This window comes from Erinaceus europaeus, chromosome 11 (genome assembly GCF_950295315.1).
Source record: "Erinaceus europaeus chromosome 11, mEriEur2.1, whole genome shotgun sequence".
Lineage (NCBI taxonomy): Eukaryota > Metazoa > Chordata > Mammalia > Eulipotyphla > Erinaceidae > Erinaceus > Erinaceus europaeus.
This window is the reverse complement of record NC_080172.1, coordinates 21,462,866-21,484,876: the sequence shown is the minus strand read 5'-3', so window position 1 is coordinate 21,484,876 and position 22,011 is coordinate 21,462,866. Positions and strand designations below refer to the sequence as shown.

General features: G+C 39.1%; 1 protein-coding gene and 1 long non-coding RNA gene across 5 annotated transcripts in view; both read right to left on the bottom strand.

The window, feature by feature from the left end:
* Window positions 1–2,352: 2,352 nt before the first annotated feature.
* Window positions 2,353–9,595, bottom strand: LOC132541314 (uncharacterized). The gene is made up of 2 exons (XR_009552476.1): window positions 8,134–9,595; window positions 2,353–7,960 (listed from the first exon to the last, which is right to left on the bottom strand). It is a non-coding gene; the product is annotated as an uncharacterized LOC132541314 (long non-coding RNA).
* Window positions 9,596–10,454: 859 nt separating this feature from the next.
* The window catches only part of LNPEP (leucyl and cystinyl aminopeptidase), a 99,931-nt gene continuing 88,374 nt past the window's right edge, over window positions 10,455–22,011 (bottom strand). For all 4 annotated transcript variants that reach the window (XM_060201199.1, XM_060201197.1, XM_060201198.1 and 1 more), the window contains 5 exons: window positions 21,489–21,673; window positions 18,324–18,485; window positions 16,962–17,102; window positions 15,834–15,915; window positions 10,455–12,676 (listed from right to left, as the gene is read on the bottom strand). In XM_060201199.1, coding sequence (XP_060057182.1) covers window positions 12,545–12,676; window positions 15,834–15,915; window positions 16,962–17,102; window positions 18,324–18,485; window positions 21,489–21,673 — 702 coding nt within the window. In that variant the 3' untranslated portion in view covers window positions 10,455–12,544. The remainder of the gene's footprint in view (window positions 12,677–15,833; window positions 15,916–16,961; window positions 17,103–18,323; window positions 18,486–21,488; window positions 21,674–22,011) is intronic.

The window sequence follows — 22,011 nt, the reverse complement described above, 5'->3', positions numbered from 1 at the left end:
TGGCTATGGAGTGGAAGCCCTTTCAGATTGTGCTCCTGATAAACTAGAAAGACAAACGGCAAAAACAATCGCTTGAGAACTCAACAAAATACAACCAGGATTTCTTCAGAAATCTTCCAAGCCTAAACTTGGAAGCAACCTAAGTGTCCAACAACAAATGAGTGGCTGAATAAGTTGTGATTATATGTACACAACGGTATACTACTCAGCTATTAAGAATAATGAACTCCCCTTCTTCACCTCATCTTGGATGGAGTTTGAAGGAATCATGTTAAGTGAGCTAAGCCAGAAAGAGAAGGATGAATATGGGATGATCTCACTCAGAGACAGAAATTGAAAACTAAGAACAGAAAGGGGGAACACAATGTGGAACTTGGACTGGGATTGGTGTATTGCACCAAAGTAAAGGACTGTGGGGGGAAGGGGGCCCTCAGGTTCACCCTTTGGGCATTGGGGTTAGGACTTAGTCCTTTGGTGATGGGAATGGTTTGAAACTATATTCCTATTGACTTATAATATTATAAATCACTATTCATGTAATATGCCAGGGAAAATATATTGAATAGTTCAAGTTCTATAACTGCCTACATTTTAGTCTAAGTATATATTTCTTCAGTCTAAGCATTTAACGTATCGAATTTATAAACTGTTTAAATTCTGACTTTGGGCTTAAATTGTGTAAGCAGTTTTAAATATAAGTTTAAAAATATATATAAAGAGACTATAGTCATGGGGGTCAACTGACATCCTGGTAATGCCCCATCAAAAAGGACCAAATATGTGAAGCAGCTGATTGCAAAAGTTCTTTGTGAACTTTTTGTTGTACTGACAACAGAAAGGAGTCTCTTGACAAATGGGAAAGGGAAGTGTCTGTACCCACATCTAAGGCTCTATGGCCCGCCTGAGGGAGGACAGGAGGACCATTTCAGGTTGACTTCAAGCTACTTTAGGAGAATGGTTCATTTTTGTTTTCTACTTGTGGTTGGTGAAGCTGAAATTTATGTTCCTTTGATCCAGATTGTAACTTCTTTTTTTTTTTTTTCCCTCCAGCGTTATTGCTGGGGCTCAGAGCCTGCGCCACGAATCTACTGCTCCTGGAGGCCAATTTTTTCCCTTTTGGGGCCCTTGTTGTTGTATTGTTGTTGTGGTTATTGTTGTTGGATATGACAGAGAGAAATGAAGAGAGGAGGGAAAGAGAGAGAGGGGGAGAGAAAGATAACACCTGCAGACCTCCACCGCCTGTGAAGCGACTCCCCTGCAGGTGGGGAGCCGGGGGGCTGGAACCGGGATCCTTATGCTGGTCCTTGCACTTCATGCCACTTTCACTTAACCCGCTGCGACTCCCACTTTAAGGTATATATTTTCCCCCTAACTTGTGGATGCACATGTACCCTATCTCATGGCAGGGATGCAGAAGTTACATAGGCTTCTGTGCTACATATGACTAACCATAGGCTCTAGGTCAGAGCAATGAGGTCTACAGTTAATGATATTTATTTTTCCTTTATTTGGGAGCTACTCTCTGCCCTGATCCAGCTTTCTAGTCCTGTTCTGAACTCTGACATCATCTTCTCAGACAGTACTCTTAGCCCACTGACATGTTAGCTGTCAGACTCAGGCAAAAATTAGTTAAGTCATGGACCCCTTGGAATATATCTAAAATAGACCTAGCTTCTTCCAACATAAAGACCCCAAAGCACATATGCTACATTCTTACCTTTAAGTTCCTGGTTATTAAACAATTTGTTCTGCTTTATATCTTAATACTTTTCAGCCACCAAGTTGCAGATGCTACCATGACATAAATCTTACTTCCCTAGGCAAACCTCACCAATGTGTCCTGGAACCCCACCTCTCCAGAGTCCTGCCCCTACTAGGGAAAGATAGAAACAGGCTGGGGGTATGGATTGACCTGTCAGTGCCCATGTCCAGCGGAGAAGCAATTACAGAAGCCAGACCTTCCACCTTCTGCTGCCTATAAAGAATTTTTTATTTTTAACCAGGGCACTGTTCAGCTCTGGCTTATGGTGGTGCAGGGGATTGAACCTGGTACTTTGGAGCCTCAGGCATGAGAGTCTGTTGCATAACCATTATGCTATCTACCCTCCGCCCTGCCCATAAAGAATTTTGGTCCATACTCCCAGAGAGATAAAGAATAGGGAAACTTCCAATGGAGGGGCAGGGATATGGTACTCTGGTGGTGGGAACTGTGTGGATTTTATCCCTGTTATAATCTTGTTAATCATTATTAAATAACTAATAGATTAAAAATAAAAGAAAGTCACAATCCTGGTAGAGCTTATAATGAGAGAAGATAAATTACCTAGTTACTATTAAGCAGTCTACAAAATATTTATATTTAAATACTTTATTTTTATTTCACAAAAAAAAAAAAGCAACAGTGTTTGCAGTTACACATGCCTTTCAGTCAGTGCTGGTCATATGCAAAATAAGTTGTCAGAAGTTTAAAGAAAAATAAGCCTTTTCCCTTTACAAGTGAAACAACACAAATTGCATATACAATATTATAGGTGTATATATACATACTGTTTTCAAAATCTTCCACAAAAAAACACTATGATACAAATTTAGAATTTAACCCACAAGCTCAGACTCAAAGAATTGAAGATCTCTATAGGTATTTAAATACAAAAACACAATACCTTTCCAAGTTTCCAAGTAATTACTTCTCAAAATGTTTGAAAATGACTTTTTAAAATTTTCATTCACAGCTACATGGGACACTTGGTTGTAATCAAAACAGCTGTAAGACAAAGTTTTGTCTCATTATGAGCTTGCTGATGAATGTAAATGCTCCAATTATAATGCTGCACTTCTCATTTTCTATACACATATACACAAGAGTGAATTACTGTACTGATGGTTTATACAGTTCAACTTCTGGAGCATCTCATTCAACTAAGCCATGACCTTTACTTCCTTTGAAGTATTTCAAATTAAGAACAGTTCAGAAATATCACTAATGACTACCATGACTAACTCCAAAAAGATGCCTCCTTCCCTTTTATTTATGATCAAAGTTAAATGTGACATGAACAAACTTTTTTTTTTCCCCATACAGCAGCAGGTATAAGCAACAGCAAAGTGTAAGTTAATTTTTCAATACTTAGAACCTGAGATTTGGATGTGGTAAGTGATATTTCTTTGCAAATTTTCTAGGAGTCCTATCACTCAATGATTCTAACAATGGCTAAACAAGGCAAATTCAGCATTATATTCATTATAAATTGCAAAACAACGCTAAGAAGCTTGAAAATAAGGAGGGAGGAAGGGAGAGATTGATCAGATTTTACACATGTATTCTCTTTGATACAGGCAAATGTGGAGTCCTAACAGTTACCATGTGGTGCGTGAAGAATCAGTGTGAAGTATGATTCAAGAATGCTAAATGCAAACATAGAGATCTGGATACATTTCTAAAACGCATGCAAAAACATACAGCTAACGAGACAACTCTGGCTTGCATTTTGAGAGCACTTGAAGATAACATCTAGTGGTGCAAATGCTAAAGAGAAAGGAAAGAACTAGCTGATGGAGAACTGAGGAAAGAGATGCAGTCACAGGGAAGACATAGGTATAGGAAAGGACTAAAAGGACAGTGCCCCCCCACCCCCAATTTGTTTGGGATTAGTGTTTGGACCCACACTGTCATTCACTTGAACTATGGCAATAACTCAAAAGGTTCATTCCAAAAGTTAAAATTTCTACTGGGAACATAAGAATAAACTATAGATGCAACCAAAACAAACTTCTACATGTGAATCAGAATTCTAGGTCTCAAAGTTACTCTTAAGGGTCTTAAATGAATGCTAGGTAGCACTTTTATTGGCTTACTGTTTACTGAATGATTAATTAGCATTGAATAGAATTTAAATACACTTTTGCTAAGAACGGTCATCTTGTCTTAGTTACTATCCTCCTTCTAAAATCTCCTTTCTCAACATTTATGATGACTCGATTTGAGTCAACATAAGAAGTGCTATCTATACCTGATTAGCTTTCACAACTCAACCATATTCAAGTGTCTCCTCCCATTATATTTGCTAGAAGACTGTTGCCATTAAGTATACCATCACACACTACATCCATGCCAGACGGCTGGGATTTGGTGGGCCTTTATTTTTCTTAGAGACAGTCAGAATCCTTCAAGAGATTATATATTAAAGGAAAATAGTAGAAAAACAGCAGCAAATTATGCAAATGCATGTATATACTAGTTTCAACTTTAGATGGGCGATATGTGAGATCATGAACCAAAGTAACCACAAAACAATGATGATGCAGCAGCTACAAGTAGAGAGGGAATTCATGGGAAAGGAAGAAGTGATCTGTCAATTTGTAAATCTCAATTTCTACTAGGTCACTACAATGCCAAGTGAAGGACTAAATACAAGAGAAAGTAATAAACAAAAATGTTTTTGTATGAATTTAAGAATATTCCCCCTGCCAAAAATAGAGATTATCCCCAATAAACAAGTTAAAAATTCACTCATTCTTCTCACTATTGTCTACACAGGCGATAAGGGGAAGGGGAGATGAATTTTCTTTCTATACATATATATGTACATATATATATATATATATATATATATATGCAAACAACTAGGTACATAATTAATAACATGAAAACATTATATATATTTAAAAAATATTAGACCCTATCCTCTACCCAAAAGTTATTTCCAACCCAAAGAGCCCTCCCATTAAAAAAAGAAAATACCCAAATTATAAAATTATTGCCTATGAAGGCAATGAGGGAAGGGGAGCATAGGAGATTTATAATACGTCTGGACATGATTATGTACCAGAAAGTCCCCACAAAGGACTGGGTACTAAATGTAAGAACACACAAAATGTATTAATATCATACATCTATATACATCATTATATATTAATATATTATACCTAGACCAACCCCCACCCCCCAAAAAAAAAAACCCACCAAACATCTATTCATCTACCATTGCCCATGAGGCAATAAGGGAAGGGTAATATGGGAGATATTTCATAGAATCAATCTCAATTTTTGTTAGGTACCTAAACAGTCATGCGGAGGACTAGATTCAAGAAGTAAACACTAAGAAGAGGTAAAAATGTTTATATACAACACACACACACACACACACACACACACACACACACACACACACACACACACACTTTGCCTAACAAGCTCATTCTCCACTAAAAGCTTAAAAAATAACTAAGCAAACCCCAATATATTTATTCTCATACCACTGCTCATCACATCCAGAAGGTAGAGGGGAAGGGAGAAAAGACTTAGCACACCTCTCCATCTGGATTTCAGCACTGCATTTGCTATCCGAAAACAAGAAATAGAATACGGGAAGAAATAATGAAATATGTATTCGTTATACCTTAAGTTGTATAAGTCTAGACATTAAAGATGTAAACCCAGAAATCAACCATCACACTGCCAATAAAACAAAGCAAGCAAACAAACAAACAAGGAAAGAAGCCAAACAAAACTCTAAACCACACTACTAGCGATTGCCCAGAGAGGGCAATAAGGGAAGGGGAACAAAGGAGATTGTTTTTCATAGAATGAACCTTAATTTTCATCATGTACCTAAGCATCTATGGAAAAGTCTAGGTACAAAATGAAGTCACAAAAAAGGAGTAAAAAACATTTATATACATGTTTAAAGCACATCTCCCCATCCTCCTATGGGGAGTGAAAAAATATCTAGACTATTTCTAAAAACTACTGCCCACAAGGCAATAAGGAAAGGGGGAGAGAGGAGATTTTCATACATCTGGCCCTCCAAATATCATCACAGCCAACAACTGACTGAGTGTAAAATGAAATAGGACAACTTAATTATAAACACTATATATAAATACACACACATATAAACACGCAGTTTCCAAAGGTACATATCCTGCTTTCCCATCCCGACAAAATGTTAAAAACAAACAACAAAAAACAACTACTTTAAAAGGATTGCATCAAAGGTTTTTTTTTTTTTTAATAGGATAAAGACAGAAAAGAAAATTGCTATAAATCTAGAAGTACATGGTTCATTAAGGAACTAGCTGTTCTAATGAAGCGGAAAACTACAGACCCAATGAAATCCTGTAACAGGGAAGGTAATGTCTATATTCAAGGGGGCTATTCAAGCCCATAAAGAACTCCTAATCGTTCTATGAGCTGTAGCCTACTCAGGCAATACAAAAATAAGGCGAGGAAGAAACTTGTTATATACTGAACCTCAATTGTCTTCATACTGTCATCCATGCAAAGAACAAGGTACGAAACAAGTTAACAAAGTAGCAAAACATTTATATTTATATATACATTTAAAAAATATATACCCTTGCTCTGAAATCCCTAATATCACTTTGTACAAAAATCTTCAAAAAACCTAAACTACTCAAAAGTATTGCCCACACAGGCATGAGGAGAGGGACAAGGGGAGATTGTTTGCTAACTAAAACTCCATGGATTATGAGATACCAGTTTGGGTACCTGATGAAATACTAATAAAATCATAGTAATAAAAACAAATATATACAGTGTCTATCCCTGACCCCACCCACCCTCAAATCCTACTTCAGTAAGTGCAGTCCTAGCTATTATTGCCCATACAGGCAATATGGGAAAGGGACAAGTGGAAATTGTTATACATCCAGACCTCCACATTTCATTAAGTACTTTCACGTCCTATGAGAAGGACATAGTACAAAATGAATTCTTCATAATACAAAGTAGTAGTCAATTTTTTTAATATACATTAAGTACATATCCCACCCTCTCCCAAAATGAAACAAAATACTGTATTAGCTACTGCCCCTGAAGAGGCAATAAGGAAAAGGGAAAAGAGGATTTGTCATGCCCTGGACGTTAGTTTTCATGAAGCTTGTATATACATTTCAGACTGTCTTATTTATTTTCTGTCAGAGCTCTGATGAACTCTGGTTTATGGTGCTGTGAGGGAATTGAACTTGGGGCTTTGGAGCTTCAGGCATGAGAGTCTCTTTGTATAATCATTATGCTATCTCTCCCCCACCCATGTCTGTATTCATGCAAAGTAATATGATAAAGATACAAAAAAAATACCATAGCAACTCCGAGACAGAACCTGCTGGAGGACAGACAGTGACATGGCACTTCTTCCCCCCCCACCCCCCCAGGTTTCAGCTGCAGCTGCAGTTGGGCTCCATTCACACTAGGAGGAGGCTAGAGCCTTGCCATTATATGCCTTTTATCTGTCTTCCCTCAGCTGCATGACTTAACCAATGGAGTCATATCTAAGTTCATCAAAACTGACAGATTTGTCGGTTTTCCCATCCTTGCCAAACAAGGATGGGAAAACAATTCCCTAGGAGCTGGTCAGGCATGCAGACAGTGCTTGAGGTTGCCAACAGAACAGTCAAGGTCTCGCTTGGCTTGATGTACTATTTAGTGAGGAAAACACAACAAAACTCCATCCAGCAGTTAACTCGGAGGTTTAATGAATGTATGCATCTCTCCATCAAGGACTTCATGTACCGATAGTTGACTTTGACACCACTGTTGACATATGTGCAACCTCCATGTGGCTGGTTAGCCAAGGGCTTGATACGGTCCTACTGCAAGAGCTCTTTCTACTGGACCCTGAGAGAAAGGTGACCAAAACTGGAAGTGCCTTTGGTGCCCAGGCCCGGCTTATTGCGACATATGTGGAGATGACATCACACTTGACTATCCGCTCTTTTATCAAGGAGGGACTATCTGAAGGTGCCCTTCTCCCCAGAGTAGGAGCAGAAATCAAGGCATTCTACCAAATGGAACACTCATTAAAAGTCATCATGGTGAAGCCATGTTTCCCTACAGAAAAGCTCTTAAGCTACCTGGCCGTGAGGCGTTTGCTTCAGTTAGGTTTCCAAACCTGAGCAAGGTGGCAAATTCAAAGAAGAGGAAACTAGATGGCTCTTTCTGTGATTACAAGTCTATGAAAGAATACCTGTCTCATCTCTCTGATAGAGGAGTAGGTGAAGCTGTGTCACAAGCCCCTAGCAAGAGAAAGGCGTTGAGTGGGCAGGATGTAAAAGGAGTCAAACTAGTGTTTCATGCCACAGATGTTGAGATAGATGGACTGACAAAGAAACAGGTCAGCATGATCTCAGAGACTCTGGATGCTCTCTTGTCACTTCTTCAGCAACATCAAGGGGGCAATTAGGAGAAGGAGGAGGAGAAGATTTATGTACACTTGAAAGAATGATATACAAATTCTGTGGCTACATCAAAAACAATAGTAACGACAACTACTCTTAGTTATTGCCCACATAGGCAACAGGGATAGGGGTAAGTGAGATAATTATCATACTTCTGGACCCCTCTAGTTTATAAGATATCTACATATATAGGAGAAGAATAAGTGAAGTAGAAAATGAAACAATATTGACAGAATAGCAGCAAAAGTATCTGTACACATTTTTTAGAAAAGACTGCTTTCTCCGCATTATCTTGGTCATTACAGAAAAATAAAAGAAAGAGAGAAAAAAGGGAGGGAGGGAGTAAAAAAGGGAAGGAGGGGAAAGGGGTGGGGGAAAGGGGTGATAGGAATAGGGAGAGGAAAAACCAGATAGCTACTCTATAGCTGTTATACAATCAGGTAAGATGGGAATGAGGGCAGAGAAAATAGAATTATGTTTCACTTTCCATCAGGGCAAAATAAACAAAGTGAAAGAATATAAACTATATCTAAAACACATGTCACATATGGATGTTTAATTTTTAATAAATATATTAATTTATTTATTATTGGGTACAGAGAAATTGAGAGGGGAAGCTAGAGAGAGAAAGAGACAAGAGACACCTACAGCCCTGATTTACCACTCATGAAGCTCCCCCCCCAAGGTGGGAACCAGGGGCTTGAACCTGGGTCCTTGTGCACTGAAATGTGTGTGCTTAACCAGGTGCACCACCACCTGGCCCCTGTATGTGCATTTAAAAAAGTATATACATTCAAAAAATCACTCAGATAACTCAATCAGCTGTTCAATTAGCTACCAGGCAACAAGGGACAGGGCTAAGAGATCTATCATACTTTTAAGCCTCTACTTATCACCTGGTAACTGACTTGTCAAGGCAGACAATGAATCACAAAATAAAGCAAAAAAAAAAAAAAAACAACACAAATACATACATCCATTTAAAAAAAAAATACAAATGGGTGGATGGGGGTTAGGGAGGAAGAAAACTCCTCAAGAGTTCATTCCAATAAAAGCAAAAGAAGACAGAGGTCAAAGGCTGGAGGAAACCTGTATGAATCCTATGAAACTTGGATCAGTACTGCCAGCTCCTCCCAGGAACTGTTGCTGTAGGCAACAACACATCTGAAATGGACGCATCTCTCCCACACCTGTGTAACCACATAGGATTACGTGACTGCTTAGCACGCTGACTGCAGAGTACATTCCCAATGAAAATCCAGTTCGATAACAAGTTATTAGTGATCTCACAACGTCAGCATTTAACTGTCAAGTCTTACTTCCCAATAGTCAGGTACTTAGAGAGGACACAGTCCTAGAACCGATTTGACTGAACCACCGCCACATATCCAGCACTGTTTTTCAGTGGCTAACGTATAACAACAACAAAGAATTAGAAAAAAGAAGACGGAACAATTGAAATGGCGAAGAATATGTCAAAGCAGAGCCTGTGATGGTATGATAGTTCATGAATACTGCAACAATGGCAGACAACAAAACTTCATTTGAAGAGACTTTTTATATATAAAACGGTAAGATGGAGGAAGACACAAGTATATGGTGGAAGCTGACCCCTGCGGTTTAAGACAGCTTATCACTTGACATTAACAGAATAAACTGGACTCCCTAGATTTCTACCTTCAAAGCCTGTCAGGTCTCCAGTGACCTAAAATTTCCTTCTACAGTTTCAGACTGTCAGTTCTATTTGTCTCAACAGTCTGGAGTGATGTGCACTTCATGTGGTATTTGGCAAACCGTCTCTCTGCAGTGAATACTCATCAGGTAAGTACTTGATTGTGTTATGGACCTGTATGCTTACATAAAAAGCATACTACGGCTGCTATGCTTCTATTTATTTGAGCTCTTAAAATACAATGTCTAAGGTAAAGCTATGTTGGGGAACAACTTCAAAAAGTATAGTTGTACGTATAATATTACATGTTCTATGTTTTATTTAATCTTATATTACTAACAGTTGCTTTTAGAAGGGCAAGCATAATATTAAAATTACGGAATTCTGTGGGAAAGCTTGAATTGAGGCCTATTGAGACTATAAATAATTGAGGTGAGACCTAAGTTTAAAATTACAAATCCCAGTATAATGGGAATGAACAACTTTTGAGTACAGAGTGAATGTGATTAAAGCACTGAATTGTTTACCTCTTTTTTATGTAAGATTTTTTACTCACATTTTTATAAGGTGTTTTTACTTATAACAACAGCCCTTACTTTACCCCACACACACTCATAGGGAAATAAAACTCAAGAAAAGATTTTGTTATATGAGACATAGCATATAGTGTAGGAGAAATGAAAAGATGGGAAGGTAAAGCAAGAATCCAAACTGATTTTGAGAAGTAGCAAAATTTAAACTCTGTATCAAAGTAGAATTTAGCAATCTAACATGGTGATAAAACTAGCGACAAAAAAACCCCTCCAAAAGTTTAGTATTTCCCCATTCTAAAAATATCAATATAAAAGCATACCAACTTTCAATATCAACTGAACCATCATTCATTTACTGAACCACATGCAGAATAAAGACTTATCATCATCCCTGTTTCATAAGACATCCTTGGACAGTTCTGTGATTCTCAGGACATAATATTTTCCAAAACAGAGAGATAAACATTGTTTAGAAAAGACTAAATTGGGGGAAAACACACAGGGATTAGAGAAAGTTATCTTTTAACTTGGTAGTCTTTTAAACTTTGCTATATAAAAATATTTTTATAAAATAAAATATAATTTTATACACAAACCCATATATTCTTACTTAACACCTGATGGATATAAAAGGTGACCTTTCCCATTGTCTAGTTCTATTGAGTATTTTAAGTGCTCACAAGTAAGTAACTACTCTTTCGTGTACACAAAAGATGTTTCCAAACAAAATATAAAGTACTTACAGATCAATAGGAAAAAATTTTTTCTCCTAAGAATCAAAGAAACAACAATCTAGGTAAAAGTCTGCATAGCTCAAAAAATTCAAGTACAATATTTCTCCTTTTAAAGGAATACGAATGTCATACCATTCTGTGTATCTTCTCCCATTTTCCTTTCTTTATTTCCTTGGTCATTCCTTTTAGTCTTGTTATTCTGGCTATGATGAAAGAAAACTGATTTTTTTTAACTATAGAAAATAATTTTTTGACAGTAAAGAAAAATTCAAAGCCCACCATATTAACCTGAATCAAATCAACCTGACTCTGATTCCATGTTCTCTTTATTCCTTTAAGGTATAACGGTGAACTTCCAAGAGAAATGTTCAATTTTTTTTTCAAATGCCCTACTTTAAAATATGTTGCTTTATCATATAAAATGAAAATCTATCCAAGGATATGATTCTGAGAGGAAAAAAAAAAAACACCTGTGATAGGTCATGCCACAAGACAACTGAAACAACTGTTATTCTTTGTAACAGTGATAAAGTCATGATAAAAGATACCAGCATTAACAAAATACCTGCTATAAATGTAGACATGAGTCACTTATAACAAAAGATCAATCTATAGCAGACAGAGGTGTACAGAATCAGACAACATTGGAATCCATGGATAAAATAATCAGTCTCAGTTTGAAACTTTTGGTATGGAAATGCTGTAAGAGAATAAACTATTAAATACTTGGAAAATTTAATCTTTTGACCTTATTACTTAGCTTCCCAACAGAACCAAAGTTTTAAAATTCTGTAGCACCTGGCTATTGTGCAGAAAACAAAAATCTAATAGTGACAGATCTTATTTAAAGATTTTCCAGAAAATTCAGGATTCATCAAAGTAGATCTGCACACCTGAGTTCAGTTCTGTCTGGTTTCATGCTTCGCCAAATTCTCTGCCACACTTTTTGAAGATAACCTTGCACCACATTCACACAACACCTCACAATAAGAAGTGACAGATGGCTGACAAACTGGCAGCTTGCAAAGATGGTGGCTCCTGTGATTGATACTTTTTTCCTTGTTTCACTGTGTCAGTATTTTCCAGATGCTGAAAAGGAGAACAGAATGCCCAAAACAGATTTTTTTTTTTCTTCCATATGTGTATCTTAAGATGTAGATGGTTGGCATATAAGTGAATATACTTTTTGTAATAAATAACTACATACTTCCCAAAGATAATTCAGAAAAAGACAGATGAAAAAGACAGATGGCCCTGAGCTAACTAGAACACCTAAGAGTGCAAACAACTTGACAGCAATCCTGGGTTTCGTTTTGGCCTTTTTTTTTTTTTTTTTTTTGCAAAGAGCAGCAAAGCCCAAGTTAAGCTCTCTGAATGGGCAACAAAATGAGGAGCAGTCCTGCATGCTATAGCCACTTTGTCATAGTTTGAAGGTTCTTCTCCATCCACTGGATGTTCAGCTGAATCACTTCCAAAGCCTCCTGTACACAGTGTAGTCGAAAGGTTGCCTCTGACTGATTTTCAAAAAATGACCGAACCTGTAAATTACAGAGAAATATTTCAAAAGAAAAACATAAAAAAAACACCAATAATTATGATTATCTTTTTTTTTTCTCCAGGGTTATTGCTGGACTTGGTGCCTATATCATGAATCCACTCCTCCTAGAGGCTATTTTTTCCCTTTTGTTGTCCTTGTTATTTATCGTTGTTGTTATTGTTGTTGGATAGGACAGAGAGAAATGGAGAGAGGACAGGAAGACAGAAAGGGGGAGAGAAAGATAGACACCTGCAGACCTGCTTCACCCACCAGTTATGAGACGACCCCCCCATGCAGGTGGGGAGCTCATTTTTACACCATCTTTAATTCTATAATAATTGTACTTAAAATAAAAAATATATATATTAATTTTTTTATTTATTCCCTTTTTGTTGCCCTTGCTTTTTTATTGTTGTCGTTGTTGTTGGATAGGACAGAGAGAAATGGAGAGAGGAGGGGAAGACAGAGAAGGGGAGAGAAAGATAGAAACCTGCAGATCTGCTTCACCGCCTGTGAACTTACTCTCCTGCAGGTGGGGAACCAGGCGCTCGAACCAGGATCCTTACGCTGGTCCTTTCGACTTTTTTTTTTTTAAGGAGAGATAAAAAACACTTTAATATTCAAGGAGTGTTCATTAGGGTATTGCTCAAGGATGGCAACATTGTGTTTTAAAGATTAAATTCCCTCTAGCTTCAACAAGGATAAAAATTTCAAATTTAGGGAGCCAGGAAGTAGCACAGTGGTTTAAGCACACATGGCATAAAGTGCAAGGACAGGCATGAGGATCCCGGTTCGAGCGCCCAGCTCCCTACCTGCAGGGGAGTCGCTTCACGGGTGGTGAAGCAGGTCTGCAGGTGTCTATCTTTCTCTCCCCCTCCCTGTCTTCTCCTCCTCTCTCCATTTCTCTCTGTCCTATACAACAACAACAAGGACAACAAAAATGGAAAAAAAATAGCCTCCAGGAGCAGTGGATTAGGAGTGCAGGCACGGAGCCCTAGCAGTAACACTGGAGGCAAAATAATAATAATATATATATATATAAAACTTAAAAGTAAATACAAGGAACAGAAAATGATGTAGTTTAAAGTAAGGGTTGGGGGAGTTGGGTGGTAGTGGAGCAGGTTAAGTGAATGTGCCACAAAGTGCAAGGACCGGCGTAAGGATGCCAGTTCGAGCCCCGGCTCCCCACCTGCAGGGGAGTCGCTTCACAAATGGTGAAGCAGGTCTGCAGGTGTCTATCTTTCTCTCCCCTTCTCTGTCTTTGCCTCCTCTCTCCATTTCTCTCTGTCCAATCCAACAACGATATCAATAACAACAACAACAATAATAAAACAAGGGCAACAAAAGGGAATAAATAAACAAATATTAAAAATAAATAAATAGTCAGTACTCAATTTGACCCTTGGAATGAAATTCTTCTAAATAATTTTATTAACCCTTGAAAAGATGCTTGGCAAACACTGGTCTCAATTCCAAAAATTACTTCTAGTAAGGAAACAAGGGAATATTGTTGAGAATGAAATAAAAAAATATTTTTTAAATAGTTTTATCTTTATTTATTGGATAGAGACATCCAGAAATTGAGAGGGAAGGGAATTATAGAGAGGGAGAGAGACAGAGAGACACCTGCATCATTGCTTTACCACTCACAAAGCATCCCCCCCCCAGCAAGTAGGTGCCAGGGGCTTGAACCTGGGTCCTCGTGCATTGTAATATATGCGCCCAACCAGGTGCACCACCACCTGGTCCCTCAAAATTTTTCTTTATCAACAATTTTTCTTGGGGCTGGGTGGAGATGCACACAGTTGAGGTCTTGTATTATCAGGCACAAGGTCCCAGGCTCAAGCCCTTGGTCCCCACCTGCAAGGGGGGAGCTTCGCAGGTGGTAAAGCAGGGCTGCATATTCTCTCTGCCTCTTAATTTTCCAGTCCTACCATGTAAAAAAATTTAAAAAAATGGGGTCGGGCGGTAGCACAGTGGGTTAAGTACATACACATGGTGCCAAGCACAAGGATGGGCGGAAGGATCCCAGTTCGAGCCCCCGGCTCCCCACCTGCAGGGGAGTCGCTTCACAAACAGTGAAGCAGGTCTGCATGTGTCTTTCTCTCCCAATTTCTGTCTTTCCCTCCTCTCTCCACTTCTCTCTCTCTTACCCAACAACGAATGACATCAACAATAACAATAATAACCACAACAAGGCTACAACAACAAGGGCAACAAAAGGGGGGGAAATGGCCTACAGGAGCGGTGGATTCATGGTGCAGGCGCCGAGCCCAGCAATAACCCTGCAGGCAAATAAATAAATAAATAAATAAATAGGAAAAGATGGCTGTTGGAAGCAACAGATTCCTAGTGCAGGCACAGAGTCCGAGAGATAACCCTCATGCAAAAAAAAAGAAGAAGGAGGAGGAGGAGGAGGAGGAGGAGGAGGAGGAGGAGGAGGAGGAGGAGGAGGAGGAGAAGAAGAAGAAGAAGAAGAAGAAGAAGAAGAAGAAGAAGAAGAAGAAGAAGAAGAAGAAGAGGAAGAAGAAGAAAAAAGATATAATTCACTAGGTAGGGCCTGTGCCTGGTTACAGTCTACAGTCTTGGTTTGAACCCCGGAACTGGAAGTTCTGGTGTTGTGATGTCTCTCCATCTTACTGTCTCTCTATCTGAATGAAAAAAGCAACTTGAGGGGACCAGGTGGTATGCACCCAATTAAGCACACATAGTACTAAGCATAAGGACCAGCCCAAGGATCTGGGGTCCAGCCCCTGCTCCCCACCTGCAATGGGGGGTGGGATGGGGATGCATCACCCGTGGTGAAGCAGGCCTGCAGGCATCTATCTTTCTCTCTCCCTCTCTACCTCCTCCTCCTCTCTCAATTTCTCTCTATCCAATAAAATGGGGGAAAAGGAAGCCAGGAGCAATGGATTTGTAGTGCCAACACCAAGTCCAAGCAAGAACCCTGGAGGAAAAAAAAAAGTAATTTGAAACAGTGAAATCACACATATGGAGGCCTCCGGTATGCAACGGAAAATTGTGTATAATTTCTTATTGGCATAGTCCTCGATGGCTTACCCTTTAGAAGTAAAACCCAATACTTAGCACCACCTCAAACTGGACAGCCGAGGCGACAAGGTTATCCTGTCTCCCAGCTACCATTTAATACAACCAACCTCAGACAGATGTGCTTCTGTTGAAAACAGGTGTGTTGATCCAGCAACAATACTTTGTATGGTATAAGACCCCAAATGGAACCTGAAGAAACACAAATACAAGAGAAAGAAATCTTTCAGTAAGCATAGTTTTTAAGTGGAAAGGAAATGCTACCACAGCAGAGGAAGAGCCCTCATCCTTAGAACTGGATCAAGTCAGCAAATCAGAAGTCATTCCGTAGCAGTTATTACCATTGGGTAAAAAGGTGGGCAATAGGGGGCCCGACAGAAGAGCACTAGATTATGCACACATAGTATGAAGCGTAAGGACCTACACAGGGATACCAGTTTGAGCCCACCCCCACCTCCGCCGCCCTGTTCATGTGGTGAAGCAGGTCTGCAGGTATCTGTATTTCCCCTTGTGTCTTCTCCTCTCTCAATTTCTCTCTATCCTATCTAATAATGACAACAAAAATGAAAAAAAAAAAGATGGTCATTTGGAGGAGTGGATTCTTGATATAGGCACCGAGCCCCAGTGATACCCATGAAGGAAAAAAAAAAAAAAGGTGGACAAGAAAAGGCAAGAGTTATGCATATACAGGTAAATTATTAATCCTTTGGGGCTCGGTGCCTGCATTATGAATTCACTATTCCTGGAGGCCATTTTTTCCATTTTTGTTGCCCTTGTTGTTGTTATTGCTGTTGTTGTTGTATAGGATGGACAGAAATCAAGAGAGGAGGGGAAGACAGACAGGAGGAAAGATTGACACCTGCAGACCTACTTCACCACTTGCAAAGTGATCCCCCCTGCTGGAGGGGACCGGGGGCTCGAACCAGGATCCTTACATGCTGGTCCTTGTGCTTCACACTTTGTGCGCTTAACCCGCTGTGCTACCACCCAACCCCCTAAAATCACTTCTTACACCCAGAAACATCATTATTAAAAAAAGACATGTACATGGGTGATCTATTTGGGTGTGAGTTCCTAACTCATTCCTTGGCAATGAAGAGATATTTTTTTTAAACATGCATATTCATGTAGTAATAAAATGATTTAAAAAAAAAAAAAAAACACCAAAGGGCTGTCAAGACAGCTCACCAGTATAGGGTGTCTTACAAACAATAACAATAATAATGTAAGAAACTTACTTCTGTACAAGTTTATTCCAATTCTCTTTGACAAAATCCCATGCCAGTAAATGTCCAGGAAGACGCTGGCCCACTGTTCTAATGATAGATGACAGCTTTTGTGTTCGAATCATATCTCCACTGAGGCTATTTTTCATTAACCTGAAGAACAAAGTCGATTTAGCTTCCAAATTCAAGAATTATTCATGATGATGACCAAAATTAATCTAGCACTGGTCTCCTAACTAAAGCTTTGCATAACCATTATGCTACCTACCCCACCCCTTCTAACTAAGGCTTTGTAGCAATCCAAGCAGTGTAAGATTTTGGTTATTTAAAATAAAAATAGTACTAGCTGAAAATAAACCAACCAACAAACAACTTTTCTGTTTGGATCAAATAGTAGTCAAAACAGCTTAAAGAAAATGTGTACTTCGAAAATACTCTTTGTAAAGTTGGTCTGAGTAGGTGTCAAGGAAGGACATCTCTGGGACACTATTAGGATTTATCACAGTATTATTAAAAGGAGAAGGGATCAGATCTACTGCCTTCCTCCCTCCCCAGTCCTCTGTGCTGACTTTCAAATACTTTTGTATTTCTCTTAGCTACTTAGCACTACTCTTATCATTCACTGACTGTTCACCTTACTGTCCTTCTTTTTCCCATATGAGACTCCCATTTTTAGGTCTTCACCATATTAGTATTTAAAAGGGAAAGGCTGGGGGCTGAGTGGTGAAAAACCTGGTCGAGTGCACCAGTTACTAGGCACAAAAACCTGGGTTCAAGCCCATGATCCCCACCTGTGCAGGGAAGCTTCATGAGCAGTACAGTCTTTCCTTCTGTTTCTCACTTTATACAAGAGAGAGAGAGAGAGAGAGAGAGAGAAAAAAGAGAGAAAAAAATGGCTTCTGGGAAACACTGACGGGGTTCTCCAGGCACCAAGCTCAGTTAATAACCCTGATGGAGAAATATAATATAATATAATATAATATAATATAATATAATATAATATAATATTAGTGGCAAGGGTTGAAAGAATAATCCATAAGCTTTTATATGTCACTGTTGTCTGAGGTGCCTGCATTTTCAAAGTGACAACTTAGACAGAGTAGTGCCCTGACAAAAAAAGAATAGGCAGTAACTATGGAATTAAAGACAACATGTGAAGCGGATGAAGAAGAGTTTCGGCAGGAAGTAAGGGGCTGTGGTTCTTGGCAATCCCAAATCTCTTTTTGATAAATTACTTTCTGCTGTGCTGTACAGGTTCCATCCCTGAGGCTATCTGACCACACTGTTCCCGTCAGGTTTGCTCTCTGTACTAGGAACAGAAAACCTTTCTTATTTTTAGCTTCTACATATCATATTTCTTAGGTGGTTTCATACCAGTAAAGTTTCCATACATCCTCAGAGCTGGCAAGAGCTTCAAGTATTTTGTTCTTTTCTGATTCTGATCCTTCAGAGATGTATTTGCTTAAAAGGAATGACCAGCCACTCTCGGTTTTTGCTCCAACTTTGAACACAGTAGTCATGACATCAGTGGATAGGCTATAAGAAAGATGGTTAAACATGAGAACAAGGAAAAATTCTGAATACAAAGGCAAGGACTTTATACTTAGTGGTGGAGTTTTCAGGGTCGGAGCAGGTAATAATTAAAAAGTGTCTTTACCAGGGACCAGGTGGTAGCGCACCGGATTAAGCGTACCGTGAGGCTCAAGGACCAGTGAAAGGATCCTGGTTTAAGCCTTTGGCTCCCCACCTGCAGGGGGAGGTTGCTTTACAAGTGTTGAAGCAGGTCCAAGGGTGTCTATCTCTCCCCACTCTGTCTTCCCCTCCTCCCTCAATTACTCTCTGTCCTGTGTGCAGCAACAACAGCAACAATAATGGGAAAAAATATGGCCGCTAGGAGGAATGGATTTGTAGTGCAGGCACCAAGCCCCGGTGATAACCCTGGAGGCACGATAATAGTAACAACAACAACAACAATAATAAAGATGATGTGTCTTTACCATATATCTAACAGTTAAGAGAAGGGTTCATTTGGTGACTGCCATTTTCTCAGCAGTGTGACTACAAAGATTATCAATTCAATTTGATACAATCATTACTTGCTAAGCACCCACAAAGAACCAGACAGGCAACTGGCTTGACATTAGAGATGAATGAAATACTGACTTTGTCTCCTGAGAACTCACAGACTATCAGTAAGTACAGATAAGTCAGTCCATATGTCACATTACACTGTGGGAAGTTTCACAGTAGAAATATAGAAGCTAATGTAAAAGATGGTGAGGTGAATAAAGGGGGCCAAGTGGTAGCGCAGCGGGTTAAGTGCACATGGCAGCACAAAGTGCAAGGACCGGCGTAAGAACCCTGGATCGAGCCCCCAGCTCCCCACCTGCAGGGGAGTCGCTTCACAAGCGGTGAAGCAGGTCTGCAGGTGTCTTATCTTTCTCTCTCCCCCTCTCCGTCTTCCCCTCCTCTCTCCATTTCTCTGTCCTACCGAACAACGACATCAATAACAACAAAATAATAATAACCACAACCAGGTTTCCCTTTTATTGAAAAGGGAAAAAAATAGCCAGGAGCAGTGGATTCATGGTGCAGGCACCGAGCCCCAGCAAGAACCCTGGAGCCAAAAAAAAAAAAAAAAGAAGACATCAAGATCTCAGAGCTAGAAAGGTCCTCAAAAGATCATCTAAACAGCCCCGCTCAACTTTTCATCAGATGCTTGAATCTTTTCCTCATTATACCCAGTATGGAATCTGGAGAAAAATAGTTATCACCAAAAGCACTTCTATCAACCACTAATGCTACCTGCCACAAGTAATTCCTAAACTACAAGAGACTTGTTTGACATCTCTAACTAGTGTGAATATTATTATTTTTTTTAAAAAAAATCCCAGGATTCCTGTACATGTTGTCAAGGGTATGGAGGAAAGGGAATGCTATGTACTGTTAATGAGAATGTAAACTGATGCACATCTGTGGGAAACTGTATGGTGGCTCCTTAAAAAATTAAAAATAGAGGCTGGGGAGATAGCATAGTGGTTACAGAAAGACTTTCATGCCTGAGCCTCTAAGGGACTAGGTTTATTCCCAGTGCCACCACAGAACAGAGCTGAACGGTAGTCTGGTAACATAAAATGTTGTAAAAATAGAACTACCATACAATTCAGCAATATCACTCCAAGGTATACTGCTAAAAGAACTGATAAAGGTCTCAGGGAGATACTTGTACACCCATGTTCACAGTAGTATTATAGTCACCAAAAGGTGGAAGCAACCTAAATACCATGAATAGTTAAATAAAATGTAGCACATAAAATCAACTATTCAGTCTTACAAAGAAAGGAAATTCTGACACATACATCAACATGAATGAACTTCGTGCATGATAAGTGAAATAAGTCAGCTGTAAGAAGACAAATAAGCTATGAGAATGTTATACATGAGAAAGGACACACACACACACACACACAGATGTAGGGAAAAAGGAACCCTTCAACATTACTTGTGGGAATAGATATTTGTTTAATCCCTGTGGAAATCAGTAATGGAGATTTCTCAGACGAGAAGAAATGGACGTATCTTAGGGCAGAGCAATTTCTCTCTTGGGGATTTATCTAAAGGAAACAAAAATATTTATCCTGAGAGATCTATACCCACTATGTTCATAGCAGCACAACTTATAATAGCTAGCCCAAACTTGAAAGCAGCCTTGATGCTCAATGACAGATGACTGGCTGAGAAAGTTGTGGTATATTGAAAGAATCATGTTCATGGTCATGTTCATGTTTAGTGAGATAAGCCAAAAAGAGAGAACAAATATTAGATGATCTCACTTACAGAACGTAAGAAACAAAAACAAGAAAAAAAATTGGACCGGGTGTGGTGTAGTGCACCAAAGCAAAGGACTTAGGGGAGGAGGGGAAGGGAAAAGATGAAGAGGGGGTTGGAGTCCTGGACGTGATCACGGTGGAGAAGGATGTAAGCTGGGGGTGAAAGTGCTCTTCAGACACCTATCATGGGGAAATGAGTAATTGTAACCAGGTGTCAACAGCTATACTATAAACCATTAACCTCCCAATAAAGTGAGAGAAAGGAAGAAGAAAGAAGATAAGTATTGCTCTGTCTCACTTATATGAGGTATTTTGAGTAGTAATGCTTCTAAAATAGAAAATGGAATGGGAGCTGCTAGAAGCTGAAGGAGAGGAAAATAAAGAGTGTTGAACAAATACAGAGTGTCAGGTTCGAGAGATGAAAAGTATGATGTAAAAGAGTGAATGTATATACGCTATTGAACTGCGGAAGCTACAAGATATATATATATATATATTAATCTATAATTATTTATTATTATACTATAATGATATATTATAGTATATATATATAATTACAAATTAAAAATAGTTTTGTTTGAGAAAATAGGTGCAAAGACTTCATCTACTTTAATACTCTGAATACAGGATAGAAAGAAAGATCCTGGTTGCAGCAGAAGACAGGATAAAGAAAAAGGTTCAGTAAAGTCCAAGTTCAAGTCCGCTTCACCTCTGAGTTCCATTGGAAGCCTTCCAGTCATCAAACAACTTCTTGGCAACAGTGCTGCAGTTGTCTAGGTTGTGGGTGCAAGCAAATTCTAGCAAGACTGACCGAAGCTCTCGAGCAGATGGAGTGCCCTCATCAGTCCAAGTTTGCTGTTGGATTTGATTTTGAAGTAATTTAAATATTCTGGTCTAGAGAGAGAAAACAGATAATAATTGACAACAAGAAGGGCTAGACAATTACATTTCTTTTAATTAACAATGATTCAGGAGGAAGAAAAAGCAAGTGTGTACATACTCATCAAATAGCAATTGGCAAATGAAGTCCACGTAAAGCTGCAATAAAACCATTCAATACCATAAGCTGCTAACAGAATCCAAGGGGAGGCAGGCTGGGAGTATGGATCGACCTGTCAACGCCCATGTTTAGCGGGGAAGTAATGACAGAAGCCAGACATTCCACCTTCGGCATCCCACAATGACATTGGGTCCATACTCCCAGAGGGGTAAAGAATAGGAAAGATATCAGG